Source organism: Acomys minous (genome assembly GCF_964271855.1).
Source record: "Acomys minous genome assembly, chromosome: 4".
In the NCBI taxonomy this organism is placed as follows: domain Eukaryota; kingdom Metazoa; phylum Chordata; class Mammalia; order Rodentia; family Muridae; genus Acomys; species Acomys minous.
Window position 1 is genome coordinate 107,582,237 of NC_140486.1, and position 25,624 is coordinate 107,607,860.

A 25,624-nucleotide genomic window follows, 5' to 3' on the forward strand; every position below is an offset into this window, starting at 1 on the left:
TGTCACCCTTGTTTGCCTGAAGATAGGTCCTTTCCCCGTGGCATGCCCCACCCCCCCATGAAGCCTCAGCTGTGAAGCACCTTCTTCCTCGGGCTCTGAGCTGGGTGTGCAGGTGGGCTCGTAGCAAGCCTCCTGGGTGATGGGGATGGCGGTGATGAGGCTCGCCTCACGACCCAGGCGCTTCTTCTCTTCCTCCTGCTGCAAGTTCTTTAAGATGTGCTCTGCCCTCTGATGGGAGCGGGACACAGCTCGGGCAGAGAAGGATTTCTGTAGAGACACAAAAGCAAGCCCATGGCCATGCTTCTTGCAGGATCGTAGGCACAAAGAGTGACCCAGCAAGTCACTTTAAGTTGAGAGTTTGCCCTAAGAACATATTAGGCCATCTATGACCTAATTAATAAATATATTTAAAAAAGATTTTCTATTAAATTTCTATAGTTGGTTACCCTCCCTCCTTTGCCCCTTCTTATTAATCTAAGTCCTCAATAATGTCTGTACCTTCTGCAGACAATGCTATTTTACATGTTCAGGTGATATCAATTCACTATTTAAACATAAAGAGCAACTTTTATTAAACTGACTTTCAACAAAATTTGCTTAGGTTAATAAAGTAGAAAGACAGGCTGTGCAAAGGAAAAAGAAAGAGCTATAGCTCTCAATAAGCTAGTTAGTTATATATTATTTCATTTTATCAATCAAGTATTTAGCACAAGGTAAATAGCACTTATTAATAAGTATACCAGCACACTGGAAATATTTTGTAGGAGAATGCCGTTGAATGGAATGTAGGACACTAGAAAGTGTTACCCAGGTTGAATGTAAAACATGAAATAAAAAACATTAAAACTAATCTACCATCCCACTGGCGAAAGATAAAGAGAGACAAAGAACAGAAGATTAACTCCATGCAGTGGCTACACCATTCATGTCTTCCTTAATCATGATACTGTTGCTGAGATGGATGCTAATAGCTGTAGGGACAGAGTTGGTGGTCACAGCAAGGCAGTGACCACCAGAGTCTTTCCTTACTAATTTGAAGCATAACAGCAATTTCATGTCTCTCTGTTGCCCTGTAGTCACATATGGCTTTAGCAACATCTGGAGACCTTGGCTTCATTCATATAAGCCCCGTTATGTAGGCTAGTTAACACAAGACTAACAGTTTACCATGATGGATGGCACAAGAGAGGTTGAGAGCATTGGGTCACGTGGTTAATCTTTTAGAGCCCTGTAGATGAGCTGATCTATTATAGGCATAATGTAGGAATTGGAAAAGGAGAGAATGAATGCTGGCTCTAAAATCCGAAATGGTTCTTTATTCGTTGTCAGTAAAGAATTATTTGAATCTAAGGGACCCATCACTGTATGGGAGAAGAGCCAAAGACACTTGAATTGGTGGACCAGATGCTTGAATTGCTGCAAATGTGAGGGGAAGAAGCAGGTGTAGCTTCCTGGTCACCATTGGGCATCAGGCATGGAAATAGGATATGTACATGAGTGTGAGTAAAATAACATTTGTTGTTGTTGGTGGTGGGGAAATCAAAGAAACTGTTCAACAAAGAACACTTCAAATGCCCAGAAAAATCTATGTGTAATGTATGTCTATAGAGATGTTCAACTTAACTTCATATATTCAACTAACATTTTCAAAGATGTAGGAATTAAAATGCCAATAATTTATTTTACTATCCAAAGCAACTAAATTAGAATAGTGTGAACTGAAGTCCCCCTCTCATCCCCCCTCTCGAAATCACATTGCTATTGAAGAGCTTGTAGACTGACTGACTAGAATTTCTTCATTATGGAAAGTAGATGCAGAGTGAAAGCCAATGTTACCTTGGGTTTTCATTTAGTCCCCTTAACAGCTGCTAACTACCAACCTTTGCAACTGACCTAACACCCCTTTTAACAAGTAAACCTTTGGGATGTCTTAACTTCATAAACCACTAGGCTCCACCAATTCCAAAGCTGAAAATGTTATAGGACAGCCTCTGAAGTAGAGAACTCCTCATCTTTCTTTTTCCATAAATTCCCTAACCAATCTCCCCACTAGTGTATTTAGTAACTGCACTGACAAATGATTCTCTTTTGTTCTGAGACTATAAAGCCTCCTGAAACTTCCTCCAAGCTATCATTCAGGGTATTATAAATCTATATTCCTAATCCATGTCACTACTATTGGGTTCAGAATTATTCTCTTATTCTTCCAGGAGCAAGAGATGAGTTTTGCATTAACAACAGAAAACAGAAAACTTTTATAAAAAGTATAAGGTACAATGGTATAATTTTTATGGAGGCCCTTTGGGAGATATATTAAATATATTTAACATGTACACACTAATTATGTGATTTCATGAGAATTTGTTCATGGATATAGTGATGGGTTTATACTGAAGCATACTCTTTTTCTGTTTGGCTTCATTGTTGCCTTAAAAAACATTATTCCTAATTTAGAGGTTTGTTACTCAATAGATGATAAAGGTGTAGTTTTGAAGAATGATCTATTTCAAAAGACACATATTATTTATTTTGTTTTGTTTTTTCCTGTAAAGCAACTGTGCTGTGTCTGAGCTATGCTACATATAGCAGTGATACATACAAGCACTGTACCATCCAGGGTCTGAGTAAGGGTGGTGATGATGATGGTGGTAATGACAATCAATGACTTCATTTCTTACTCTTGCTGGACCCATCTATTTAAACATCTGGCGGCTCACATTGCAGCCAAATTAACATAACAAAAATAGCAGTAAAAATGCTCCCTTTGCCAGCAAAAAATGCCTGCTTGTCTGATTGCCTTGACAACAAAACAAATAAAAAAACAAAAGTTAGCTTGATAGAAGCTAGTTTCTACTGTCCCCAAGATTGTGGGCCACTGTGGCTTTCTGTGTTATCACATTCTCATAGCAAAAATGGCCCAAATGATCTCACATCATGCAGTGTAGAGATATGGGGGAGAGAGTGGGCCTGTTACTCACGGACTGGTCTTCGTTAATGGGGTCCTGGACACTCCCGCTGCACTGAGGGACCCACGGAGGGTCAAACATTGGGACGGATGGCATTCCAAGTACTGGTGAAGGCAGGGTAAAGTTTATGCTGGGAGGCGGGATCTGTTAGACATCAGAAGGACAAGGTGAGTAAGGTAGAGTAGAAGCCAGAAGGAGTCCGAGGTGTGATTAAGCATAATCTGTGTTATTAGCTGTCAAGGGTCTCAATGGTTCCTTAGAGGAATAAGAAACATCAGAGAAAAGGGCCGATTTCTAAGACTTCTCTGTTATAGAACACAAGATGGTGACCACGCAGCCTTAGCTGCTAAACCCTAAGGATGGCTATGAGATACTCAGGCTGCTACTTGCTTGGTTTTCTTGTTCTATATTCTTGTGCATTTCCAATCGTTTAATCAAATGGAATGTATTTACACACGAGCTAACTTTACTGATGCGATCAGAAGGAGGAAGAATTATTTGGCTGTGCACAGTAGGTCTGTTTTATGAACTTAGATAAGGCCTGGGTTGATTGTGCTGATCTAATCCCCATGTAGACAGATAACATCCCTCACCTTAAAGATCTGCTGCGCTCCCTCCTCCATCCGGGGCCACACCTGATAGCGAAACCTCCAAAGCGTGTGGAACTTAAGGACGGCGTTCAACCTCTGGGCAGTCTCTGCGTGGTGGAACTCGGACATCAACATGTCTGACACAGCTTCAGGCACCTTCACCGCACACAACAGGAACATGGCAGCTAGGGACAGCCAACAGCAAGTCACCAGCTGCACATCTTAAAATGTTGCATTGTTTCTGGGGTTGAGGGGAAATGGGACCTTTTCCTGTCTCATCCCAACTGCTCTGGAATTGGAGGAGTTTGGCCATCAGCAGTGGCCAAGGCTAACAATGTTGTAGACACTGGACACAAACAGCTAACTCTGTTTGACTGGAATCCTTAACAGCTGGTGCCAAAGCAGGCACAGCGTGACACTTCAGCAGAATGCTTAGTTTAAGCAGAGCTTCCTTTGGCTCATGGTAGAAAGGCAGGGCCAGAGAAAGCCATGAAAAACTGTTACCCGGCCAAATGTGCTCTTTAGGAAATGGCTAGACTCTTTGCTAGTGATCAGAGGATGGAGCAGGAAGACAGTCTTTAAAGCAGCTCAGTCCGCTGTAGGAAAAGCCAAGTCCACGAGGTAGATTCTACTCAAAACATCTGCCCTTGTCAGAGATTGGGAAGCAAGGTGGTTTCATGAATCAGAAGACTTAAGATCTTACATTTTGGCAAAAGTTAAGTTTTACTAAGAGGATCTTGGCGATGGTAAGTTATAAAGCTTGTGAATAACGAGAAAGAGAAACACTGCCGTAGCTCAGATGGAAGGGCCGGGGTGGCATAAAGACAGAATCGACACGCTCTCCTTCTCCGCTAGAGACTCAAACTGTGCTTACTTATACCAACAGAACGGAGGTTGGGTCCCAGCTCTGACGCTTCTTTGCCGCATGATCTTGAGCAAGCCTCCTAACTTCCAACCTCCCTTTCTTCCCTGGGAAATGTCTAGGGAAGATGGTGAAGAGTGCGTGATAGCACTTGACTCCAGATTTGCTATTACGGTAAGGTAAAACAATGTACGGAAAGCGTTCTGTGCTTTGCTGTGAGCCTGAGCCTCTTGCGGCTGCCTCAGCATCTTTCCAGTCTGGGACACATTTTGTGAAGTGAGTAGTGCGCTGTAGTCAGGAAGCGCATTTTATTTTTCTCTAGCAAAGTGACATAAAACAAGGCTATCTACAATGTGCAGTCTGAAGGTTGGATTTGATCTTATGACTCTCTAACTCTGAGTGGGATGAACTTACACAAGTTCCTTTAACTGTGTCTTAGGTTTGCTCATCTATAAAGTGAGCTACTTGTGCCAGATGTAAGGGCACACACCTGTAATCCTAAAATAAGGCTGATATTGAAGGACAGCCTGGGCTACACAGTGAGACCCTGTCTCAAAAACAATGATGATTGATTTTTAAAAACCAACAAAACAAAAACAAATTAAATTTTATTAATAAAATATGACATAATTCTATAATAAATGCTAGTTACTGTGATCATTACCTTTTGATTAAACCCTTTTAGCCTACTAGCTATATAAATTTCCACTCTTCATTTTTAAGTTTATTCCATTTTGCCTCAATTTTTAAACATCACATTTATACTTTACATTATTTTTAAAAGATTTATTTAGTTATGTATTTTACATACATGAGTCCTCTGTCTTCATGAATAACAGAAGTGGACAACAGATCCCATCACAGATGGCTGGGAGCCACCATGTGGTTGCTGGGAACTGAACTCAGGACCTCTGGGAAAACAGCTGGTGCTCTTAGCTGCTGAGCCATCTCTCCAGCCCCTATACTTTACGTTATTGAAGATATAATTGTCTCCTTACCAAAATAGTTTTCCTGTAACAGTCATAAGCTGCCAGCAGACACAACTCTCTGTGTGTGTATGTGTGTGTGTGTGTGTGTGTGTGTGTGTGTGTGTGTGTGTGTATTACTTTTTTAAACAGCAATTCTTTCTCTTAACATCTCCATAAAAATCACTGAGAAGAATAATTATTCTCCTCTGCTTTTATGGCTCCAGAAGTTGAAAGCTCTGTTTTTCTCATCACGTTTTTTGGGGGGGGGTCTACACAATTTATTTCTCTAGGTCTATGAAGATAAAGAAGGCCAGTGCTTCAAGGCCAACTCTATGCTCCTCTACTCTACAAACCCCTTTCCTCAAGAGATCTGCACCTGGTGCTCCAGCTGTCACACGCATCAGCATGGCAGACCTTAGGACCAAATATAAAAGTCACTGGTTACTGTTCACCTAAAGTCAACAACTACTTTAAGTTCTGTATTTTCAGGCTAGAGATGAATCTATAACCTTGGACACGCCAATCACGTGCTTGGCTAGTGAATTCCGTTTGTAATTCTCGAGGTTTCTTTTTGTCAGGGTTTCCCCATGTATCTCAGGCTAGACTGGGGCTCAGTTATCTATCCCAGACTGTCCTGAACTCAGGATCCACCTGGCTCCACCTCCTGGGTGATGGAACCACTGGTAATCATGACCACAAAAGTCATGACTTTAGAAAACAACTGATGTCATGTTAAGCTGGACAACAGTTTTTATATAACATGTTGGCTCAGAGCCCTCAAGTAATTATTGTCTATAGTAACTTTAGAAAGTCCGCACCTGTCATAACATAGTCTGTAAGTAACCTCAGCTATCTAATGCTATAAGGATATAACCCCTTTTTAATCTACTAGAGTTGTCAAACTCATTTCCTCAAGCGTTCTAAGCACACAGAAAGCATTTTTACATCCATGTCATTTTGCCTACATTATTTCCACTGGACTAGCTATGTGTATATGTGTTACTTATCTGTTTGTTTTTTCAGACAAGGGTCTCATGCAGGCCTTGAACTCACTATGTAGCCAAAGATAACTTTGAACTTCTGTTTCTCCTGCTTTCCCCTCCTGAGTGGACGTAGTACAACGTGGGCCACCTTGCCTGGCTTTATGAGGTAGGGAGGACCCAAACCAGGGAGTTTTGCATAACAGTCAAGCATTCTACCAACTGAAGTGCACCTCCAACCCCAACCTGTTCTATTATTGTGACAGACCACTAATACCCCAAGAGAGATCTGATAATCTTGTATAAACACATAGAACAAATTGAAGGATGCTCTGAAAACATGGGTCTGTCTTCCTCAGGTGTACACCTCTTTCTAGAGTCTAGAAACTCCCATGAGCCTGACATCAACTGTGCCTGGTTCTCTGTTTCAACACTGTGGTCACTAATGGCCACGGGAGCCAGGTCCTGTGTGCCTTTACCCGCTGCCCCTGCCATGTGCTCGTCCATGCTGAGAAGCAGCTCCCAGGCAGCGGGCTGGATGTCTCCATACATCTCCTCCGTCAGAATCGGAGCTGCCTTGATTAGCAGAGACAAGGGAGCGGGCGACAAACTCATCACCTAGGGAGAGATGCAAGCCATGCTTCAAAATTCCGCAAGACAACAGTCACTTCTCGACACTTAAGAACTATTCCCCCCCCCCACCATGGTCCCTTGTGTGACTTTAAGGTATTTCTTAAAACAAGAGTGGATTTATGTGGCGTGGCATGTACACCTTATACTTTATTAGTTGACACAAGTCAGAAAGAAATATTGATAGTGTAATATTTTCATCACAGACAGACAGACAGACAGACAGACAGACAGACAGACACACACACACACACACACACACACACACACACACACACAGAGTTTTACAATTATTCAAAAAATTAACCATGGAGTATGGGCACCTCTACAAAAAAAAAAAAAGTCAACAACCATGAATTTGTCCTGAAAGTTCTGGTAGGTTTTTTAAAGCTTTCTTTCATTTTCCTCTATGTTAGCAGGTTTCCACTGAAAACCACACGGGGTCTGTAACTCAAAGGATTCCATTTATAAGTCAATTTCTGAAGGCAGCATGAACTTGGGTGACATTTTCCTTTGAAGTAAAGTGATAACACACTGTGGCTTTGGCCCCAGATCCACCCACAGAGTCCTCCTTAATCCATTATTGTTGATAATTCAGGTTATATGTGTAGGTTATAGATAAGGCACCATTGTAAACATTCTAGAAAAACATGAAAAGCCCTTCTTCCTGAGAAGGGAAAGGGATGATTGCGAGCTTAGATGGAAGAGCAGTAGACTAGTGTGTCAGTAGCTGGGCAAGTAGGCCAATGCACTATTTCATCTGATCCATGCAATAATCCTTTGAGACAGGTATCCTATAACCCCCTTCCCATAGATGAGACAACAAAGGGCAAGGGAAAGGAAATCCCTTGCCCAAGTCTCAGAGTCGGAGACACAGACTGGGCATATGAATGTAGATGCCTCATTTAGAAGCCAGTGGATAGCCACTACATGCTAGCGCGAGATTAGATCCACTGGACATATCAGGGTGGGCGAGATGCAGCCCACCCAAACTCCTAGGCCTCGCTCTGTGGCAACTAGCAGTCCAGCTGGAAGGATTTCTTTCCTCCGCTTGCATACCAGTTAAGGGAGCATCCATGGCAACACAGTACCAGCTTTCATGTTGCCTCCCAAACACTCATCCACAGGGCTTATAGGGGCCCTTTGCTGTTAATGCCCCATGCATGTTTCTGATCTGCATTAATACCTGAAGCCTGATGTACTTCAGCATTCCGGAGTCCTTTTTCCCTTCCAGGTTGACATCTGAAACTCTCTTCTTCAGGGAAGGTGTCCTCAGGCATGACTTATCTGAGCACTGAGAGAAGGTGAGAGAAGTTGCTTTTACAAAACCCATACCTAGTGCTTTATGTCTCCCAATTTCTTCATGATACCACCTTCTCAGCATGAATTGTACAGGTGAAGTGGTTTCTTGAAAAAAAAAATTATGGAAAACAATGGCTCTCCTTTCAAACTATGCTTTCAACCTGGCTCCAAAACAGGCTGTTTCATTTGCACAAAGATGAGGCAATGCCTTCCCCTGACTCCCAAGGTGCCAAAGCCTGGAAGGGTCAGCGCAGTTTGGGGAAGAATTGGTCCTTCCTTATTTATTAGTCTTGACTTCTGATTCTTTCCTGTTTTCTTTTTTCTTTCTTTCTTTCTTTTTTTTTTTACTTTGCATTCCAAGCTGTGCAGGCTCACTTATTTGTTTTGTCAGGGCCATGCCAATGAAACACTTTCCCCCTTTATGAAGAAGGAAAAACTAAACTCTTAAGAATTTTTGGCAGATCTTCACAGTACGTTAGATGGAGAAAAATATTTTGAAAGAAAAGGCAAATTTACAAGCCCTAAGAAACTCTCTTGAAAAAGACAAAAAGTAAACGTCCAAGACAATATATCTGTTATAAGGCTGGTATGGGACCATCTTTTGAAATGAACCCACATAGGACTCTATTGCCTGTGTTTTGATCATTTCCCCTTGGCGGGGCTGCCATGACAGACCACAGGGGAAGAGGACGTGCTCAGTCCTGATGTAACTTAATGTGTGTGGGGCTTGGTTGTTGTTGTTGTTCTTGGAGGCTCCCCTTTTCTGAGGAGTAGGGGATAAGGATGGAGGAAAGGGAAGGGGTGGGACCAGGAGGACAGGAGGGAGGGTGCTATGATCAGGATGAAAGTAAATAAATAAATAAATAAATAAATACATAAATAAAATGGAAGAAGGAGATCGGAGCCCTAGCTGTGTTTTTGAAAGAAAAAGAATAAAAACCATGGAAGTGCATGCTTCGTAACACAAAGCACTTGGAAAATATGTTGTATAAATGGTATACATATTATATGAAGATATACATATATATAGCATATATATTGAAATTCACTATATATATATATATAATGAAAACCTTTTAAAATCTTTTATAGCAAAAGCTTTCCATAAAGAAGTAGAGGTGTAGACCTAAAAACATCTTAACCCTTAAACAACTAAACTTAATTGTAAGGCTAAACTATCTGGTCTTCAACTCCATCAGAGACTTGAGAAAGAATAAAACGTAGTTACCTGTGAATCGGAAGTGCAGGTTAGCAGCTTCCAAAATGGAAACAATGACAGAGACAGTTTGCTGCCTGAACAGTCAGTCAAGACTCTCTGTATATAACACTGGAACATCATCTTCAACCTTCTGGCCCAACAGAATTCTAGACTCACCAAGATAGGAAAGATGCTTTCTTCAAGTTTGCCAAATACAAATTGCCAAACCACTATGACTGTAGCATTTATATAATTCCTGATTGTTTCATGGCTCTTCTTGCTGTTTGTACTTTATTTTATTTATGTGTAATAATATAAATGTATATGTAAAGAAGAAATATACTTTAAAAAAAAAAGAAAAGAAGTAGAGGTGTATCTTCTAAAAATTCTTGCGGTATTTAAAATCCCTCTCTGTGTGCTGTATCTTTCTACTTAGAAACTAATACACATCATATCAGAGTATCTGGAAAAGACAAAAACTATGAAGAAAACAGAAAATGCCCAAATTCCCAATTTAATAACAGTAATTACTTGGATCTGTTTAGTCGTCCTCCCTTGATGCATCTTAGCAAAACTGTGATGGCTTTCTGTGTGTGACACACTATTTTAAACCATAATTTCACTGCAATTTTTATGCTAAGTAGTTTTGGGGGACAGTTTCATGATTTTAGACTTTACAAGTGTATTCCTTTGTCCTCTGGGTAGCCATTGTAACCTTTTCATGGTTACTTACAAATAAATAATTCTTCTCAATTAAATTATTGGACACAACCACCATATCCAGTCCAAGGAAAGAAAAGCTGAGCACTTACACTAAACCCAATGTGCTAGAAGAGAGAGGCATGTTTCATCCTGTGTGCTAGCCCACTGTGGGACAAGCTCATGCTTGCAAGTGTGCTGAGGAAGCTTAGTGTGTCTGCAGGCTCCATGATACCCAAGGTGTGGGTTTCAGAGGAAGGGGAGGGAGCTGGATGGTTTTCACACCAGGGCCACATTCTGGTCACAGCGCTCGAATGACTTGATTAGAGTCAGGCTGTAAGTGCCAGAGATGAGAACGCATCCGAGCAGGACTTGGTGTACTGTGTGAGAGTTCTGAAGCCCCTTTAGGGTGTGACTCTTGACTCAGAACAGACTACTGTGAGAGTTTTGTTTTGTTTTGTTTTAAGTCGAACTCAAGTCAATGGAATCGAGGCATTAGATGGAATGATGGGCTATTTCCCATGGCATCTAGTAGAGGTTTTTGAAGAGTTTGGGATCTCACTGGACTGTGAGAATGGTTAGAGTTAGACATCAAGCAAGAATCTATAGAGAAATCTGAGATGAACAAGCCAAGACAGAGGAGAGAATTCATTATAATGGAGGGCCATAGTTTAGCTGTTTGCTCTGGGATGCACTCGAACATGGCTGTTGGGCAGCAGAACAACTGTGACCACATGCAGGAGATGACCTGTTAACATTCCCACCCTCAGGACTACCCTAAGACTCTCACAAGGCACCCTGAGATTATTTGAAAGGGAGATCTGTTGCCCAGGAGACCTCCCTGCGGTGTGAGCATATTACTCATGGGTTGACCAAGCTGGACTTAAATGGAACCCTTTCTTTGGTTTGCTGGCTCCTTCTCTATATGGAGTCAGTAGATATTTTGTTGTTTCCTTGGGAAAATTTACGTAACAAGGACCTTAGGCACTGATGATGTACTTCTACCACAGCAGCTGTTGTCAAGAGAGGCAGCCACAGGGCCCCAAGGATACCGGGGCAGGCTGACTGTTGCTGCATGTGTGTGTGTGTGTGTGTGTGTGTGTGTGTGTGTGTGTGTGCACGTATGATATGTATATTAAAGTATTTTTAAAAAACCTGCCATACTTGTTTGCTATAGATTACATTTGCAATGCAAAATCAACCTAAGCTGGCCAAGGAATCATCATTTATTGCGTATGTCTTAAATACAGGACTGGACAACAAGTTGGTGCTCTATAGTGAGGAATGTTAGGTATTAGAAAGGGTGACTCCACACTGAAAATTTCAGCCTAAAACATAAGATGAACAAAGCAAGAGGAGATGACCAGAGGACAGATTAGTCAGCAGGGATGATGCAGAGCGAGGCAGAGATGAGAAGCTGGCAGACGGTCACCTTGGTGATGGATTCCTAGGGGATCGGCCAGGTCTCCCTTTCTGTCCCCGCATTCAGTAAATGTGTCTGGATGAAATCCTATTCTTTGTATCAAATGATTATTGATTACAGAAAAATATTTAGCTATTTAAAATAATGTTTTTATTTATTCATTGACCAATTCAAGACTATGTATTGAGTAACCACATGTCAGGACTGAGCTAATATCTGGAGCTATGCTTGAGGGCACATTCCTAGTGCTGGCTGCCCTTGTCTCACCTTCAGGGAGACACAGAACAAGCAGGAAGGATGATGGACAGTAAGGAAAAACAAAGGGGGAGGCACACGCCTTGAAACGTCATTCAAGATGGAGATCACATGTACCGAGCAATTAGGAGAGTGGGAGTCACCCAAGCAGGCTCTCCGGGGATGGGTTTCTTTATGGCTTAAGAACAAGAGACTTGATACCCTATGAACATATACAGGGGGAGGAAGTCTCCCTTAGTCATAGTCATAGGGGAGGGGAGTAAGGGGAAAATGGGAGGGAGGGAGGAATGGGAGGATACAAGGGATGGGATAACCATTGAGATGTAATATGATTAAATTAATCAAAAAAAAAAAAAAAAAAAAAAAAAAAAAAAAAAAAAAAGAACAGCACACTAATGGAAGTGTGGTTCTCTCCACAAGGCAACTAGGTCCCTTGTGCTTCACACACAGTTGACATGCACATCATTTATGTTTGTTGTTTCATAGCTGTGTTTCCACCTATTGGTTGAGATACAATCTGCTCTTTGCCTCACAGTAGCATTGTCGGTCACTTTAGAAAGGCATTCTATAGGAAATCAGTGCACTTCTTGCAATTTGCATTAGCTTCACAGCATCTACCCACACTGGGCCCTTTGTCCCTGGTAGACTATGCATCACTGACCCCAGTCTTCCATTTGACTGACGGGAAGAGCTTCTTTTGCTAACTTCTGAAAACTACAGTTGTGCTTAAGCAAAAGCCTGAGAAACAACTTGACTTTTTTTGTTCCTATCAAGCACCAACTGAACATATAAGCTACTTAGAATGTAGTTCTAAACACATAGAGCTGGACAAAATACCCAAGACTTCCTCAGCTTTCAGCAAGTTTCGAAAAAAAAAATGTGAATTTCTTTGGTGAAGCAATGTGTACACAAAGAATAAAAGTGGATAGATGAAAAAAAAAAACCTTTTCAGCTTCAAGTGTGGTGAACCTAACTAGCAGAACGTACAGTGAGCTCCTAAGCATTGAAGGTTGCAGACTGATCCGTTAGGTGGGATGCAAAAATGTACTGGTTACCACAAATACATCCTGCCCCAAGAGGAAACGCAGGTGCCCACAGATGATCCCAGTCAGACCTCTGCGTTTCCTCCAGAGTTACTGCTGCTTCTCCATCTTCATTCTGTTTCTGGAAGTCGGGCCATTGCTCATTCAAGTGACAGATTCAGAATAGGCAAATCATAAATATCATGAGGAAGGAAAAAAGGCTTGGGTAGAAAGCTTCCATTTTGGAAATACAAATGTTTACCACACACTATTAATATGCCGTATATTATTTATTTACCTGTATGACTGATTTAAAATCAGTTAAGCTTGAAGACACATCTATTAGTGCTCCTTCGAAAAGCAAAAGCCGCAACATAACGTCACTCACCTTTTCTGGGGCTTCCTGCCAGCCCATAGGTGAGCTGCAGCTAGACATCCCAGTCTATAACCTCATTCATTCAGTCAATATGTACTCTCTCCATATCACAAGCGAGTACTTTGTTAGAACATCATATAGGATACGGAATGAATGAAACATCCCTAGATCGCAGGGTGTATAGTTCAGTGCCATAGAATCCTTGGGACTCAAAGGCTAGAGTGAAACCCTGAAGCTTCCTCGTAGTCCTATTTGGTCTGATCTCAATGTGCCTATGCAGCCTTGTCATGGACCACAGTCCTCAGGGGCTATATCTATGGTCTCATGTGGTCACCTTCTCCCTGGCCAGAAAGTCCTGAACTCAATTAATATTGAAGAATTCTTTTGTCAAAAGATGTCCTGTTTCTTTTTATTGGAAAGGTTGTCTTTTCCCCATGTCAAGTCCTCAGCTTGACTCATCAGCTCTTTCAGGAGTATGGCTTTCCATTCCAGGCACTACTCTCCTAATTTGACATCAATCTAGACGGTGCCTCTCCATTGCACTCATTACTGCTGTAGTTTTACAACAATGTAGAAGTTTCGATTGATTAGTGTCTTTCCCACAGATAAGACTACACCTGACATTTGAAGGCAAGGGCTTTATCTCTTTGGCCTATTACTATTATTACTGAGACAGTCTTATGTGTGCCAGGCTGGCCTCAGACTCACTGTGCACCCAAGGGATATCCTGCATTTCTAATCCTCCTATGCTCATCTTCTGAGTGCTGAGAGTACATCTGTGTACCACTACCACACATAGTTTACGAGGTACTACAGATAAAACCCAGGGACTCATGTGTGCTTGGGCAGGTACTTCGTCACCTAAGCTACATCTTCAGTCCTCAAACTATGGGCTCAGTATGGTCCAGAGGTTCTTTACAATTCTGCTGAGTAGACAAATGGATGGATGCTTGGATAAAAGACAAACGAGAAAAATATAAGTAAAAATTCCACTAAACTTTGGATAAAAAGCTAAGGAAGGAGAATAGTATTTGTTAACTGTCTGTGTCCTGAGCTTAACTCCAACAAGGTAAGTGTTCAGGGAAGAAAGCTGGTGAGCTTCACCTTTCACCCTGACACAACTCAGACTCATCTGGGAAGATAGTTTTAACGTGGGATTGTCTGCATTGGGTTGGACTATGAGCATATCTGTAGGTGATTGTCTTAGTTCAGTTAATCATGGTGAGATTAACTGACCCATCCCACTATGGGCAGCATCATTCCCTAGGCAGGGGTTTCTGAACAGTGTAAGAGTTGGAGAAATTAAGCCGCGAGAAACATGTGAGCATGAACACTTTGATTTTTCTCTGCTTCTCCTGACTGTGGAGGATGTGACGTGACTAGCTCTTCTTCTAAGTTCCTATCATCTTGGCTTTCTTGATAGGATGGACCATAACCTGGAATTGTGAGGTAAATAAAAAAGCTTTAATATAAAAGCCCCACAGTCAAGACTGAAGTATTAAACAATTGCTATGCAATTGAAATATTTTTGTTTTTTATTGTTCATATTCTCAAACTGCTTGAAGTAGGTATTATTGCCCACTCTAACCCCAAACCTGAACTGTAAACTCCTTGGTAGAAAGAACCTTCCTTCCTTCTTGCTTATTTTTAATTAATAGAACATCTGCTCTAATACTTTGCCAATAGCTAATGCATAAGAATGTCTATTGGAGTGCATGGGTGTTATATATAAGTCTCTTCATGAAACCATTTGAGAAAAGCATCTGTAGAAGAGGGCATTCAGTAGAATGGGCATTTTGGCTACACTGCCTTGCCAGGGGCAGGTGGGTCAAGAGTTTTTCCTGGCAGGAGGAGAGGAGTCACAGTTACCTTCTTCTGCCAGCTCACTATTTGGAAATGTCAGGGTCTTGAGAGAATTCTCTTCCTACAGTTTGGTTGAGCCATTTGTTGCTTCTACTGCTTCTTCATAATGTATACTTCCATTAGCTCTCTATTACTGCTCCAAGAAACTGTCACAGGCTTAAGACACCCCAGGTTTGTTAGCTCACAATTCTGAGGGTCAGAAGTTGCAAAGGCACTGGGAGACTCTAGGAGATATTCTGTTTCCTTGCTTTCTCTGAGTCTGGAGTTTCCTAGTTTTTCTGGGCACATGGCTGCACCAAACTATGCTCTCTGCTGTTGTCATCTGCTCTGCCCCTGACTCCCAGAATTCCTTTCTTCCTATAAAAGGGCACATGTGACTTCACTGAGGCCATGTGGACCGTCCACACTTGCAAATTCTCACTTGTCATGTGACGTGTCATGCTTATGCATCATCTCTGTGTCTCTGAATTTGTATCTATAAGACAAAGCCTGGGGAAATACTCTATGTTGACTCACAAGCACAGACAAAGCATCTGTCTGCTGTGCACAGATCTTCTGCCTTTTCTTAGAGCTGCAGAGATGTATTTGTGCTATACAATTGTTTTTGCTTGATATCACTATAAATACGTCTTTCCTCCTGCCCTTGGAATATTATCCAGTGACTGCTCACTCACCTCCTTCTGTTTCTTGCCCCTCAAGGCCACATTACTGATGTTGCTGTTCTCACGCAGGGAGTCCACGCTGTCCCCATACAGCAGTTTAATGGCCCTGACCAGCCGGGCACAGGAGCGGCTGTGGTGTAGGTAGCAGTGTGGATGGCAATAGTCCACATGTGTGCAAATGAAACTTTGTTGGTTGCATAGTAAGATCATGACCTGGAAAAGAAAAAAAAACCCACACAAATTCAACTGGGCAGTGAGGGAACAGAAGCATAGAAGATGGAAAGTGGTAGCGTGAACTATTAGTGGGCAAACAACAGCAGCTCTGTAGTTCCCACAGGTGGATAGCTGGCTACAGGTCTCTGCTCATTTGGCCTTTGTTCTCCCCTCACATGTAATTGATAATAAAGGTCCTTTAGAAACACTGGTCGTGAAGTGGACAGTTTCCCCAGTTCTTAAATGGTCATAGGAGACAGAAGGAAGAATATACAGCGCTGAGTTCAATCCCAGAGTTCTCTAACGGCCCCTGGACACCTGGATGTGCCCTAAGCCCGACCTGTCCTATGTGGTCCTTGAAATCACTTCTGCACCTTCACTCTGGATCGTCATCTTGAACTGGAACCTGAACTTCACCCTGAAGCCTCATTTCAACTCAACCGCTGATTTCCTGCCTCCGTACACACACTCCCTACTCCAATTTTAAAGCCGCTCTAGCGCTCTCTTTTTAAAAATAGTTTCATCTTGTTCAAATATATCTCCTAAGATTTCCCATTAAGATTCTAGAAATGAACTCAGCTGATTTAAAGGGTGCAGTTATTTCAAGATAGAAATGAAGGGCCTTGGATTTGCAACTGAAAATTGCAAGTTGAAGCTGCAATTCTGGGTGCTCAAATTCAGGGTCCTACACATGCAAAGCACGTATCTACCACCGAGCTACGCCTCTTCACCCTGCTTGGTATGTGGTGCTAGGGATCACACTCCGGAAACTGTGCGCGCTTAAGCAAGTGCCCTGACGCTGGGCTATGCCCCTGGACCACATGTTTACAACTTAAAAACGTTTTAAAATTTATTTTATGTATATGAGTGTTTTGTCTGTGTGTGTATCACGTGCATGCCTGGTGTCTGTGGAGGCCGGAAGAGGGGATTGAACCTCCACGAAATGGAGTTATGTATGAGTGGTTGTGATGTGGATGTGGGCTCCAGGAACTGAACTCAGGTGCACAACTTTGAAAGTAGCCTTCTTTAGAGGAGAATATGTTCAGAGTAACCCTCTGCATGCCCCTGACACTCAGGAAACTAGCTCTCACTTTGGCAACTAAACTGTGAAGGACTGTGCACCATACTGGACAGAGGAGGCCAACGGAATGTACTGGCAGAGCTTCCCTAAGACCACCATGTCGTGTCTACTCTGACGCGTAGATGAAAGCAACATTCATCTATATCCTCTTGTCAAACTCAGATAACTATATCTACACCTGAAAGGTTTCCAAAGGATATAAATGTCTTGGCAGAATAGCCAGCCTATCTCGAGGTTCACTGTGCATCTGTAGGCATTCTGTTTCATATGTATAGCAGCAAGCAGACATACATGAGAACGCTAAAATTTCCCTTGTTATTCTGAATCTGGTGATCAAGAGAAACAATAAGAAAGCCTTCAAAGTACACACACACACACACACACACACACGCGCGCGCGCGCGCACGCGCGCGGGAGGGGGTGGAAATCAGTAGACTTTGCCTCAGAGAATTTTGATATGGAAATTCTGAGGACCACCGGTTTAGCAATCTATAATCTATAACATTAAAATTCTGCCAATACTCCTTTAATAGGTATATTTCTAAGATGATGTTCAGTGATCTACACAATCTATACTTCTTCTCTGTGAAAACTTCTCCCATTGAGTGTGAATTAGTCTAACATCCTGCATCTCACTAATAGCATGTGGCAAAGGTGTTGGGATGGCCCCTCCCCAACTACATTGCATATGACTGATTTCTCTCTTCTCAGCGAACTCTTTAATGAAGCAATTTGCCTTGATTCAAGGTCCTGCTTGGTAAAGAAGTTAAGGGCATCTTCTGGCTTGACATGGCGGCATGGTGAGCAAGAATACTCGTGTAGGCACGAGGACCTGTGTTTGAATCCTCAGAATACACATTAGAGCTGGGTGTGATTGCATGTGCATACAACCGCAGCATTGGGAAGGCAAAGATCCTGAGAGGTGGCTGGCTAGCTGTCTTAGCTGAAATGGGTAAGCTTCAGGCTTAGTGAAAGAACCTTCTTTAAAGGAATAATATGGAGAGTGATAAAGGAACACAACCAGCATCCTATGTTGGCCTGTGCGTCCATGGATAGGGCATGTTCCAAGTTCATTGACCAAGCCACCAAAGGGGCTAGATTGCAACAGAGAAGTAGAAGACCCAAGGTACAGCTGTATCCCAAAATACCAGACCAACAGAGGAAACTGATAACCCAACCCTGTTTTATATTAGCTCCTCCTGAATAGTATCAATAGCCCTGCTGGAGGAAAAAAGGTGATTTGTGCAATCAAGAAAGGGTCATAGAGCAAGGCAGACATTGAGTGATGCTGTTCCATCCTAGGTGTTTGCTGACTGAATAGTAAAGTAGCCACCCAGAAACTAGCTGACAAGAAGAATAGATATTCTGACAATTTCACTGCACTGAAGAGACTAATATTGGAATTCTTTGTTATCTGCCAGAGGACAGAATCCTTAGCATGGAGTAGCACACTGTGAAGTCTCTAAAAGTTTCTAAATTAGAACAATTTTTTTAGAGCAGTTTTAGATACAGAGCCAACTGGGGCAGGAAGCGTAGATAGGTCCCTAGCACATCTTGTACATGTACAACCTTGCCTACTATCAACTCCCTGAATGTCCATAACTCAGGTATGACAATCGGACAACACTGACATACCATCAGTCAAGTCTATAGCTGATACCAATCATCTCCCTTGGTGCTCTCCATCCTATTGGTTTCTACAAAATTTATGGTGACATTCTCTATCATTGTGTCCCTGTAATTTTCATCTTCCTTTCTCATGAAAAGATGGAATACAGGAGGTTCACATATATGAGATACCATTCGTTCAGTGTATGAGGAGAGAGCACATTCATTTTTTATGCCCAATTCAAATCTTTGCTCCAACTTACGCCCAAAGGTTACAGGAAAGATTGCCATGCCTTTGCACACCAGCAGTCTATCTGAGGTATGATCTTTTCACCTACATTCCCACTTGTCCCACTTATAAACTTTTTATGTCTCCCTTTTTATTTCTGATTTTGTTGATTTGGACAGTGTCTCTGTACCTTTTAGTTAGTTTGGCTAAGGGTTTGTCTATCTTGTTGATTTTCTCAAAGAACCAGCTCTTAGTTTCATTGACTCTTTGAATTGTTCTCTTTGTTTCTATTTTATTGAGCTCATCCCTGAGTTTGATTATTTCCATCTGCCTATTCCTTTTGGGAGTTTGTGCTTCTCTCCCCTCCCTCTAGGGCTTCCAGATGTGCCATTAAGTTGCCTGTGTGAGATGTTTCCAATTTCTTTATGAAGGCACTTAGTGCTATGAACTTTCCTTTTACCACTGTTTACAATGTGTCCCATAAATTTGGATATGTTGTACCTTCATTTCATTGAATTTCAGGAAGTCCCTAATTTTTTTTATTTCTTCCCTGACCCAATTGTTATTAAGTAGAGAGTTGTTCAGTTTCCATGTGTGTGTAGGTTTTTTGTTATTTCTGTCATTGTGGAGGTCCAGCTTTAGTCTATGGTGGTCTGACAGGATACAATGTATTATTTCAATCCTTTTGTATTTGCTGAGGCTTGCTTTGTGACCTACAATATGGTCTATTTTGGAGAAGGTTCTGTGAGGTGCAGAGAAGAGGTTATAATCTCTTGTGTTTAGGTGAAAAGTTCTGTAGATATCTATTAGGTCCATTTGATTCATGACATCTGTTAGTGTCATTATTTCTTGGTTTCACATCTGTTTCATTGACCAATCCTTTGGGGGTGTTGAAGTCTCCCACTATTAATGTGTGGAGATCTATGTGAGGTTTAAGCTTTATTAATGTTTCTTTTATAAATGTGGGTACCCATGTATTTGGGAGATAGATGTTTAGAATTGTGATGTCATCTTGGTTGAGCTTTCCTTTGATGAGTATGAAGTGTCCTTTTTGTTTAAATTTAAAAATAATCATCTACATGATTTACATATTTACATCAACTCCCTGCCCTGTCCATATCTAACACAGAGCCAAGAGTGACACTGACCTTGTTCATGGTAATATGTTTAAAATTTACCATGATGTCTGTTCAAGATATTTTGACCATCAACTTAGCTCAGACACTCATCAATTCGCCCAACATATGCTGACTCACAAACTGGCCACATAACAAAAGGCCTTAATCTTAGTCTTAAAATAAACACAATCTGGCAGCATTGTGTTTCCACTATGAGTTGAAAGCTTCAGCTAGAATATGAGGCTGTACTTTCTGTTGGAGGCGCACTTATGTTGACAGTCAATTTTTCTCACCAGAATGTTTCCCAGTGTTGAAAGGAATTTGTTCTAGAGATCTGAGATGGATACTTACATGAAGCCATGACATGTTTCTGTGGTAATTTTCCTCTGTGCCGGCATTGCTCATTCCTTCGGGCTCAATGCTGGGTTCACTTGCACTCCAAGGACTCCCTTCTTAAAAAAAAAAAAAAAAGAACACCAAGAAAGAGGTCAATGTTCAGTCTCCCTAGAGAACACATCAGTAAGGTGTCATTGTCCATGCTTTTGAATCCTAGGGCAGACTCTACTGTGGCCCAAGACGTTACAGGGCACAGGACTTTGTTGGAAGAATGATAATAGGAGCTGCTCCCTTAAGTACCACCTGAGCTGGCAAGTTCAAAGACATTTATAATCTCTGCTAAGGTGGCTTCCATGTTAAGACATGAGAGCAGAGAAAAGAACAAGTGTCAAGTCCTTGCGATGAGCCAGCTATAGATTGAGTGTGCCCAAATCCATTCCAGACTGCCCAGATGTCACAGTTGTAGCCAAGCAGGGACACAAACTGACCTGCACTGACGTCACAGGGTGATAATGCCTCCACTGGGTTGTGGCTGCATCTGCACTATTCTTGTAGACGCCGGGCTTTGCTGTGTGAGCTATTCAGTACTGTGAGGGGGGCCTTGGAAGGACTAACGTGATGTGAGAGCAATGGCAGTCAATTGTGAGCACGCCTTGTGTCCTCTCTGTGGGAGATGTAAAGGAAAGCTCACTGTTTAGTTTATTACCTGCCAAACCTTGCCCTTAAATCTAAGCGCCTCATGGTTCGTTTTAATAACAAAGCTGTATCTCAGGTCTGATTGTTTTGATTTGCCCAGTGAGGATGGGTTGATCAGTTCAGATAATTCTAACCGAGATGGTAAAGTTGTAATGCTCACCCTGCAACAGCAGAAACACTTCCCCCATTATCTCCTTGAAAAAGCAAGCCGATTCTTAACTAACGCATACATTAGCTATTTTTAAAGGCGAGGGTGGGTGGATGTAGAGCATTTTCTATTTTAAACTTTCCCTGCTTAGACACTCAGCCACCCATTTGACAGGTTATCCACTTATCGATCATTTATCCATGCTTACTGCTGCCTTGAAAGTAGAGGCTGAATGGCAGGGAGGATGTGCTTGAACTTGTACTAAAGACTTAATTATAGGCAGCCTGTTTGCTCTACATTTATCCTCCTTAGTCTTTTCCTTGTCTATTACGATGCCCATACACTGGACAACCACATAGAGACCTAGAGCCTCTTCGTAGCCTACAGGTGTAATATATGATGTTAGTGCTTTGATTATACTGTTGGCTCATCCTTGTACACTTCACACATCTCAAAAGAGCATCCTTATGGAATGGACCATGAACAACTATTCCCGTTGGATGGTTGGTGAAAACACATCCCCGAAAAGTAGGTGACCCACTGAAGATCCATAGGTGTCAGGTCTAAACAACCACTCTTTCCTCCTGTTTTTACTGTCAAATGAAGACTACACTATTAAAGTCCTCAACATTTGACTTTGAAGGTCCTAATGAGTAGCAAAGATACACACACACCTTGACTTCTAAATCTGTCATTGTTGCCAATGTGTTTTTTTTTTTTTTGTTAGCTAACAAACACTTTCTATGCTCACAGCTCAAAGTGTGATCCTTGAGTCAGCAGCAGCAGCCTCACAGGGAAGCTTATTTAAAGTGTAGAGTCTCAGATCCCCACACCGTCTGCTGAAGCGGAGTTTGCAGTTGGACAGGACTTTCAGGTGCCAGCTGCACCTGCTCAAGAGCCGAGTGTGTGTGTGTGTGGGGGGGTTCTCTACGGAATGGGTTCTCTCAACTCCAGCTGTACTCTTTATCCAGTCACATGGGATGAAATGGACTTGGCTGTTTCAGGACTCGCGTCCTGGCTTCCTACCCCCCACGTCCCTGCACGACCCGCTCTTCTATGTTACCTAGGTCAGTGACAGTGTCCCTGCTCTGCGACATCTGCAGCTCCTCAGCCTCAGACTCTGAGTCCTGACGTGATAACTTGCTGCTCTTTAAGCTGCCGACTCGGCGGATGCTGGACAAGGAACCCCCCTTCTTCACCTGGAAACTGCGGGTTCCTTTAATCTGGAGCAGGCGGGAACCTCCTATCCTGATCTTCCTGCTGGGAACTGTATTAAAAGAATAAAATAGGGCTTCCCCCGCTTAGTTTTCCCCCAGCCAGTTCAGAGCCACACTCTTCCCAGTTTGTCTCCGAGAAGCCAACTTTCATCCAGCTTGATTGAGCACCATTTGTAGACAGAGGCCTTTGTGCCAGCCCCTAGTCACCTGGTTTGGTCAGGTGGGAGACCAGGAAGGGCTAGTGCGTTGTCTTTCTTGGGCAAAGCACACATTATGGCTAGGAATGATCTGCTCTTATTGTGGCCCAGGGTTCACAAGCATGAGTGTGTTTACACGGCACCATCAGCAAGATCTGTTAGCAGATTTTAATCACATTTTTATTTGGTTCAATAGACCCATACGCTATGGCTTTTGTTTTTCCTGTGAAATAGGACTTAAAGAGTTCTGAGAACTGTCATTGGAACCATTTTCTTTGGAGCAACCTATTAATATGTAAGCATAAGAGGCATGCCTCTCTCTAACAGTCAGCAGTGGGTTATACTTTGCTCCTTGGTGAAGGAAGTAAGGGATCTTTTTCTGGGAGAAGGCTGTGTGTGTGTGTGTGTGTGTGTGTGTGTGTGTGTGTGTGTGTGTGTGTGTGTGTGTGTTTGATGTAGTTCTATTTTCAATCATCTATGGATTTAATAGCATCCTCCTCTCAATCAAAGAGCTAATGAGCTGGGAGTCTAAATGTTCCATGCCCCTGTTTTACAATCTATACATAACGAAAAGGGCATGCATTATTCATGCTTAGTATTCTGCAACAGTCACCAGGGTGGAAATAAAGTGGCAAAAGGAACATGTTTAAACATTAAATTCACTTTATAAAAATCAAAAGCACAATTCTTTTTCAGGTAATATATACATTTTTCTTTTGAAGTTTTAATAGCATCAAGATTGATTTTATAGTGGCAGGATGAGGCAAGTTTTCAGGGCTCCAAAACCATTAGGAGAAGGGGGCTGGCTTTGCACACTTATCTTACTATATGAACACGATTTCCTATTCACTGTTTAAATCTAATATATGAATGTATTTGAAATCAGGACTTTTGTATTTTAGTTTCAGGTTTCTCCCCCCAAAAATGTCTGTATGAGACAGTAATAAAACTCGAAGTTTAAAAAATGTTAGTGAAATATACAGTTTCAAGGCAATATAAGTAGGTCAGAAGAATTTGTAGAGACTAGTCAATATTTACTCTTGTGACCGACAGAGCCTAGGATCACCATTGCTCTGCTTGTACAAAGGTCTTCTCACATCTGGATAGAACTGCACATCTGGAAGGATTTTTTTTTTTTTGCAACATGGTTGAATCAGTGCCACAAAAACGATAAAGCACAATGATATAGTTTAATTATAACAGAAGATTCATCCAACTGCATCTTTCAATATTATGTCTAGGCTTGTTTTAGCCTTTATGGTTAATTATTTTTAATGACCATTTCTGCAATTTCATGTGTAAGTCGATTGAGAAATAAAGAATATATTACAGTGATAATTCTTGGGAAATTTTTTATAGAGGCACTTACTAATGCCTCTTGCCTGAGTTTATGATACTTTTCAGGCTACAAATGCAGCTAAATAACTTCAAATTAGTGAGGTCTGAAAGAGAGTTAATTTTGAGAATTTGTTCTAATTGGAGGCCTCCTGCAGCCCTAAAAAATTAGGGTTTCAAATTATGACATCAATTACTTAAAAGGGACACAGTGATGAGAATTCAGGCTTAATGTTGTTCATCAAATATGTCATTTGAGACTATAAGCCGCTGAATTTTAGCCTTCATCTCAACAACAATAAGAAAGTAGACTCAAAATGAAACAGATTCTTCTGAACTGGATAATAGGTCTCCCTTTGCACATTGTGTCCGTTAGCAAGTCCTGCTGTCTCTACGCTCCAAAACATGACAAGAGTTCAAAGCCCTGCTACCTTTTCTCTGGTCCACACAGCTACCTCCAGCTGCCTCCTCCTCCTCCTCCCCAGATTCTCCACATGCAGTCACATACGCAGATCAACAACCTCTCACACATTGGAAACAGAATTAAGTTTCTAACCATCTCTGTTAGACTCTGCTTGCCCCTTGCCTCTCTGACCTGCCTCCTGCCCGTTCTCCCATACTCACTCTATAATAACTATTGAGTTTTTCATCCTCCTTCAAATGCTCCGGGTTCACTCCTCATGACACTCCTCATAGCTGCCTCTGTTGGGGACACTGTCTTCAGCCTTCTGTATTACTGAGATGCCCCACGAAAGTCTCAATTTAATGTCCATTAATAGAACCTTCTCTGGCCATATCTCTTTCCATTCCAGATCACTGTCTTCACCATGATTTATTTTACTTTCCGTTACATATCTGCAAAGTCTGGCATTTCGTGTTGTTAACTCTTATGCCAACAGTTATCGGCTTATGAATGGAAATATCTGTGGGCATATGCTCTTGTTAATGGCCACCTTCTGGGACCTTGTAATAATTTTCTCAGTAGGTGGATGCTGAATGAGATGTTTCTGTATTCTGAAACCCTAGTTTTTGTTTGTCTTTGAGGCAAGAGTAAGAGTATTTCATAGACTCTGCTTTCAACACTTATTTTCAGTTCTTAAGGGTAAGTTCACGTTCATACTCTTTGGTAGAAACTACTTGTTTTCAAATTGTTTATTTCAGAAGCTGACTCGGGTTTTTTTTCTTTTATAAGAACTGATGGTATGGCATTAAAAATAGTAGTTAAAGTTAGCAGTGTCCCACTGTCACATTGTCATACTGACTGTAGTAGTTAATATGTTTGTCAAAAGGCTTACAAATCTTTAGGGAGACTTGCCAACTAATTAGAACATTTTATAGTTATGCTCTCATTTTATTTATATTTTTAGTTTTTTTATTTATTAGATGGCATTTATAGTATTAACAGAGGCATATTGTATGATAAAAATCACTAAGTATGTGAGAATTCAACCATTAAATACAATTATATAAATAATAATGAAGTTGGCATGTTCTTAAAATTAAGCAAATAGTTTACTTTTTAAGATGATGTAGATTTTACTTTATTTAATATTAACTGTATGGGTAGTTGGAATGTTTACTCAACTACTTTGAATAATAATTGTGATAATAACTTTGAATGGCTGAAGACTGCTTTTTGAATTAAAGCAT

General features: G+C 41.5%; 1 protein-coding gene across 12 annotated transcripts in view; it reads right to left on the reverse strand.

Moving 5' to 3' along the window:
* The window catches only part of UNC80 (unc-80 homolog, NALCN channel complex subunit), a 184,662-nt gene that overhangs the window by 63,829 nt on the left and 95,209 nt on the right, over window positions 1-25,624 (reverse strand). For 7 of the 12 annotated variants that reach the window (XM_084778990.1, XM_084778989.1, XM_084778988.1 and 4 more), the window contains exons 27-34: window positions 22,289-22,492; window positions 20,397-20,497; window positions 15,809-16,009; window positions 8,183-8,290; window positions 6,846-6,984; window positions 3,560-3,741; window positions 2,979-3,110; window positions 81-267 (exon numbers count right to left, since the gene is read on the reverse strand). In XM_084778990.1, the coding sequence (XP_084635116.1) occupies window positions 81-267; window positions 2,979-3,110; window positions 3,560-3,741; window positions 6,846-6,984; window positions 8,183-8,290; window positions 15,809-16,009; window positions 20,397-20,497; window positions 22,289-22,492 (1,254 nt within the window). The remainder of the gene's footprint in view (window positions 1-80; window positions 268-2,978; window positions 3,111-3,559; window positions 3,742-6,845; window positions 6,985-8,182; window positions 8,291-15,808; window positions 16,010-20,396; window positions 20,498-22,288; window positions 22,493-25,624) is intronic. The other 5 variants (XM_084778985.1, XM_084778984.1, XM_084778993.1 and 2 more) reach the window with 3 other exon arrangements.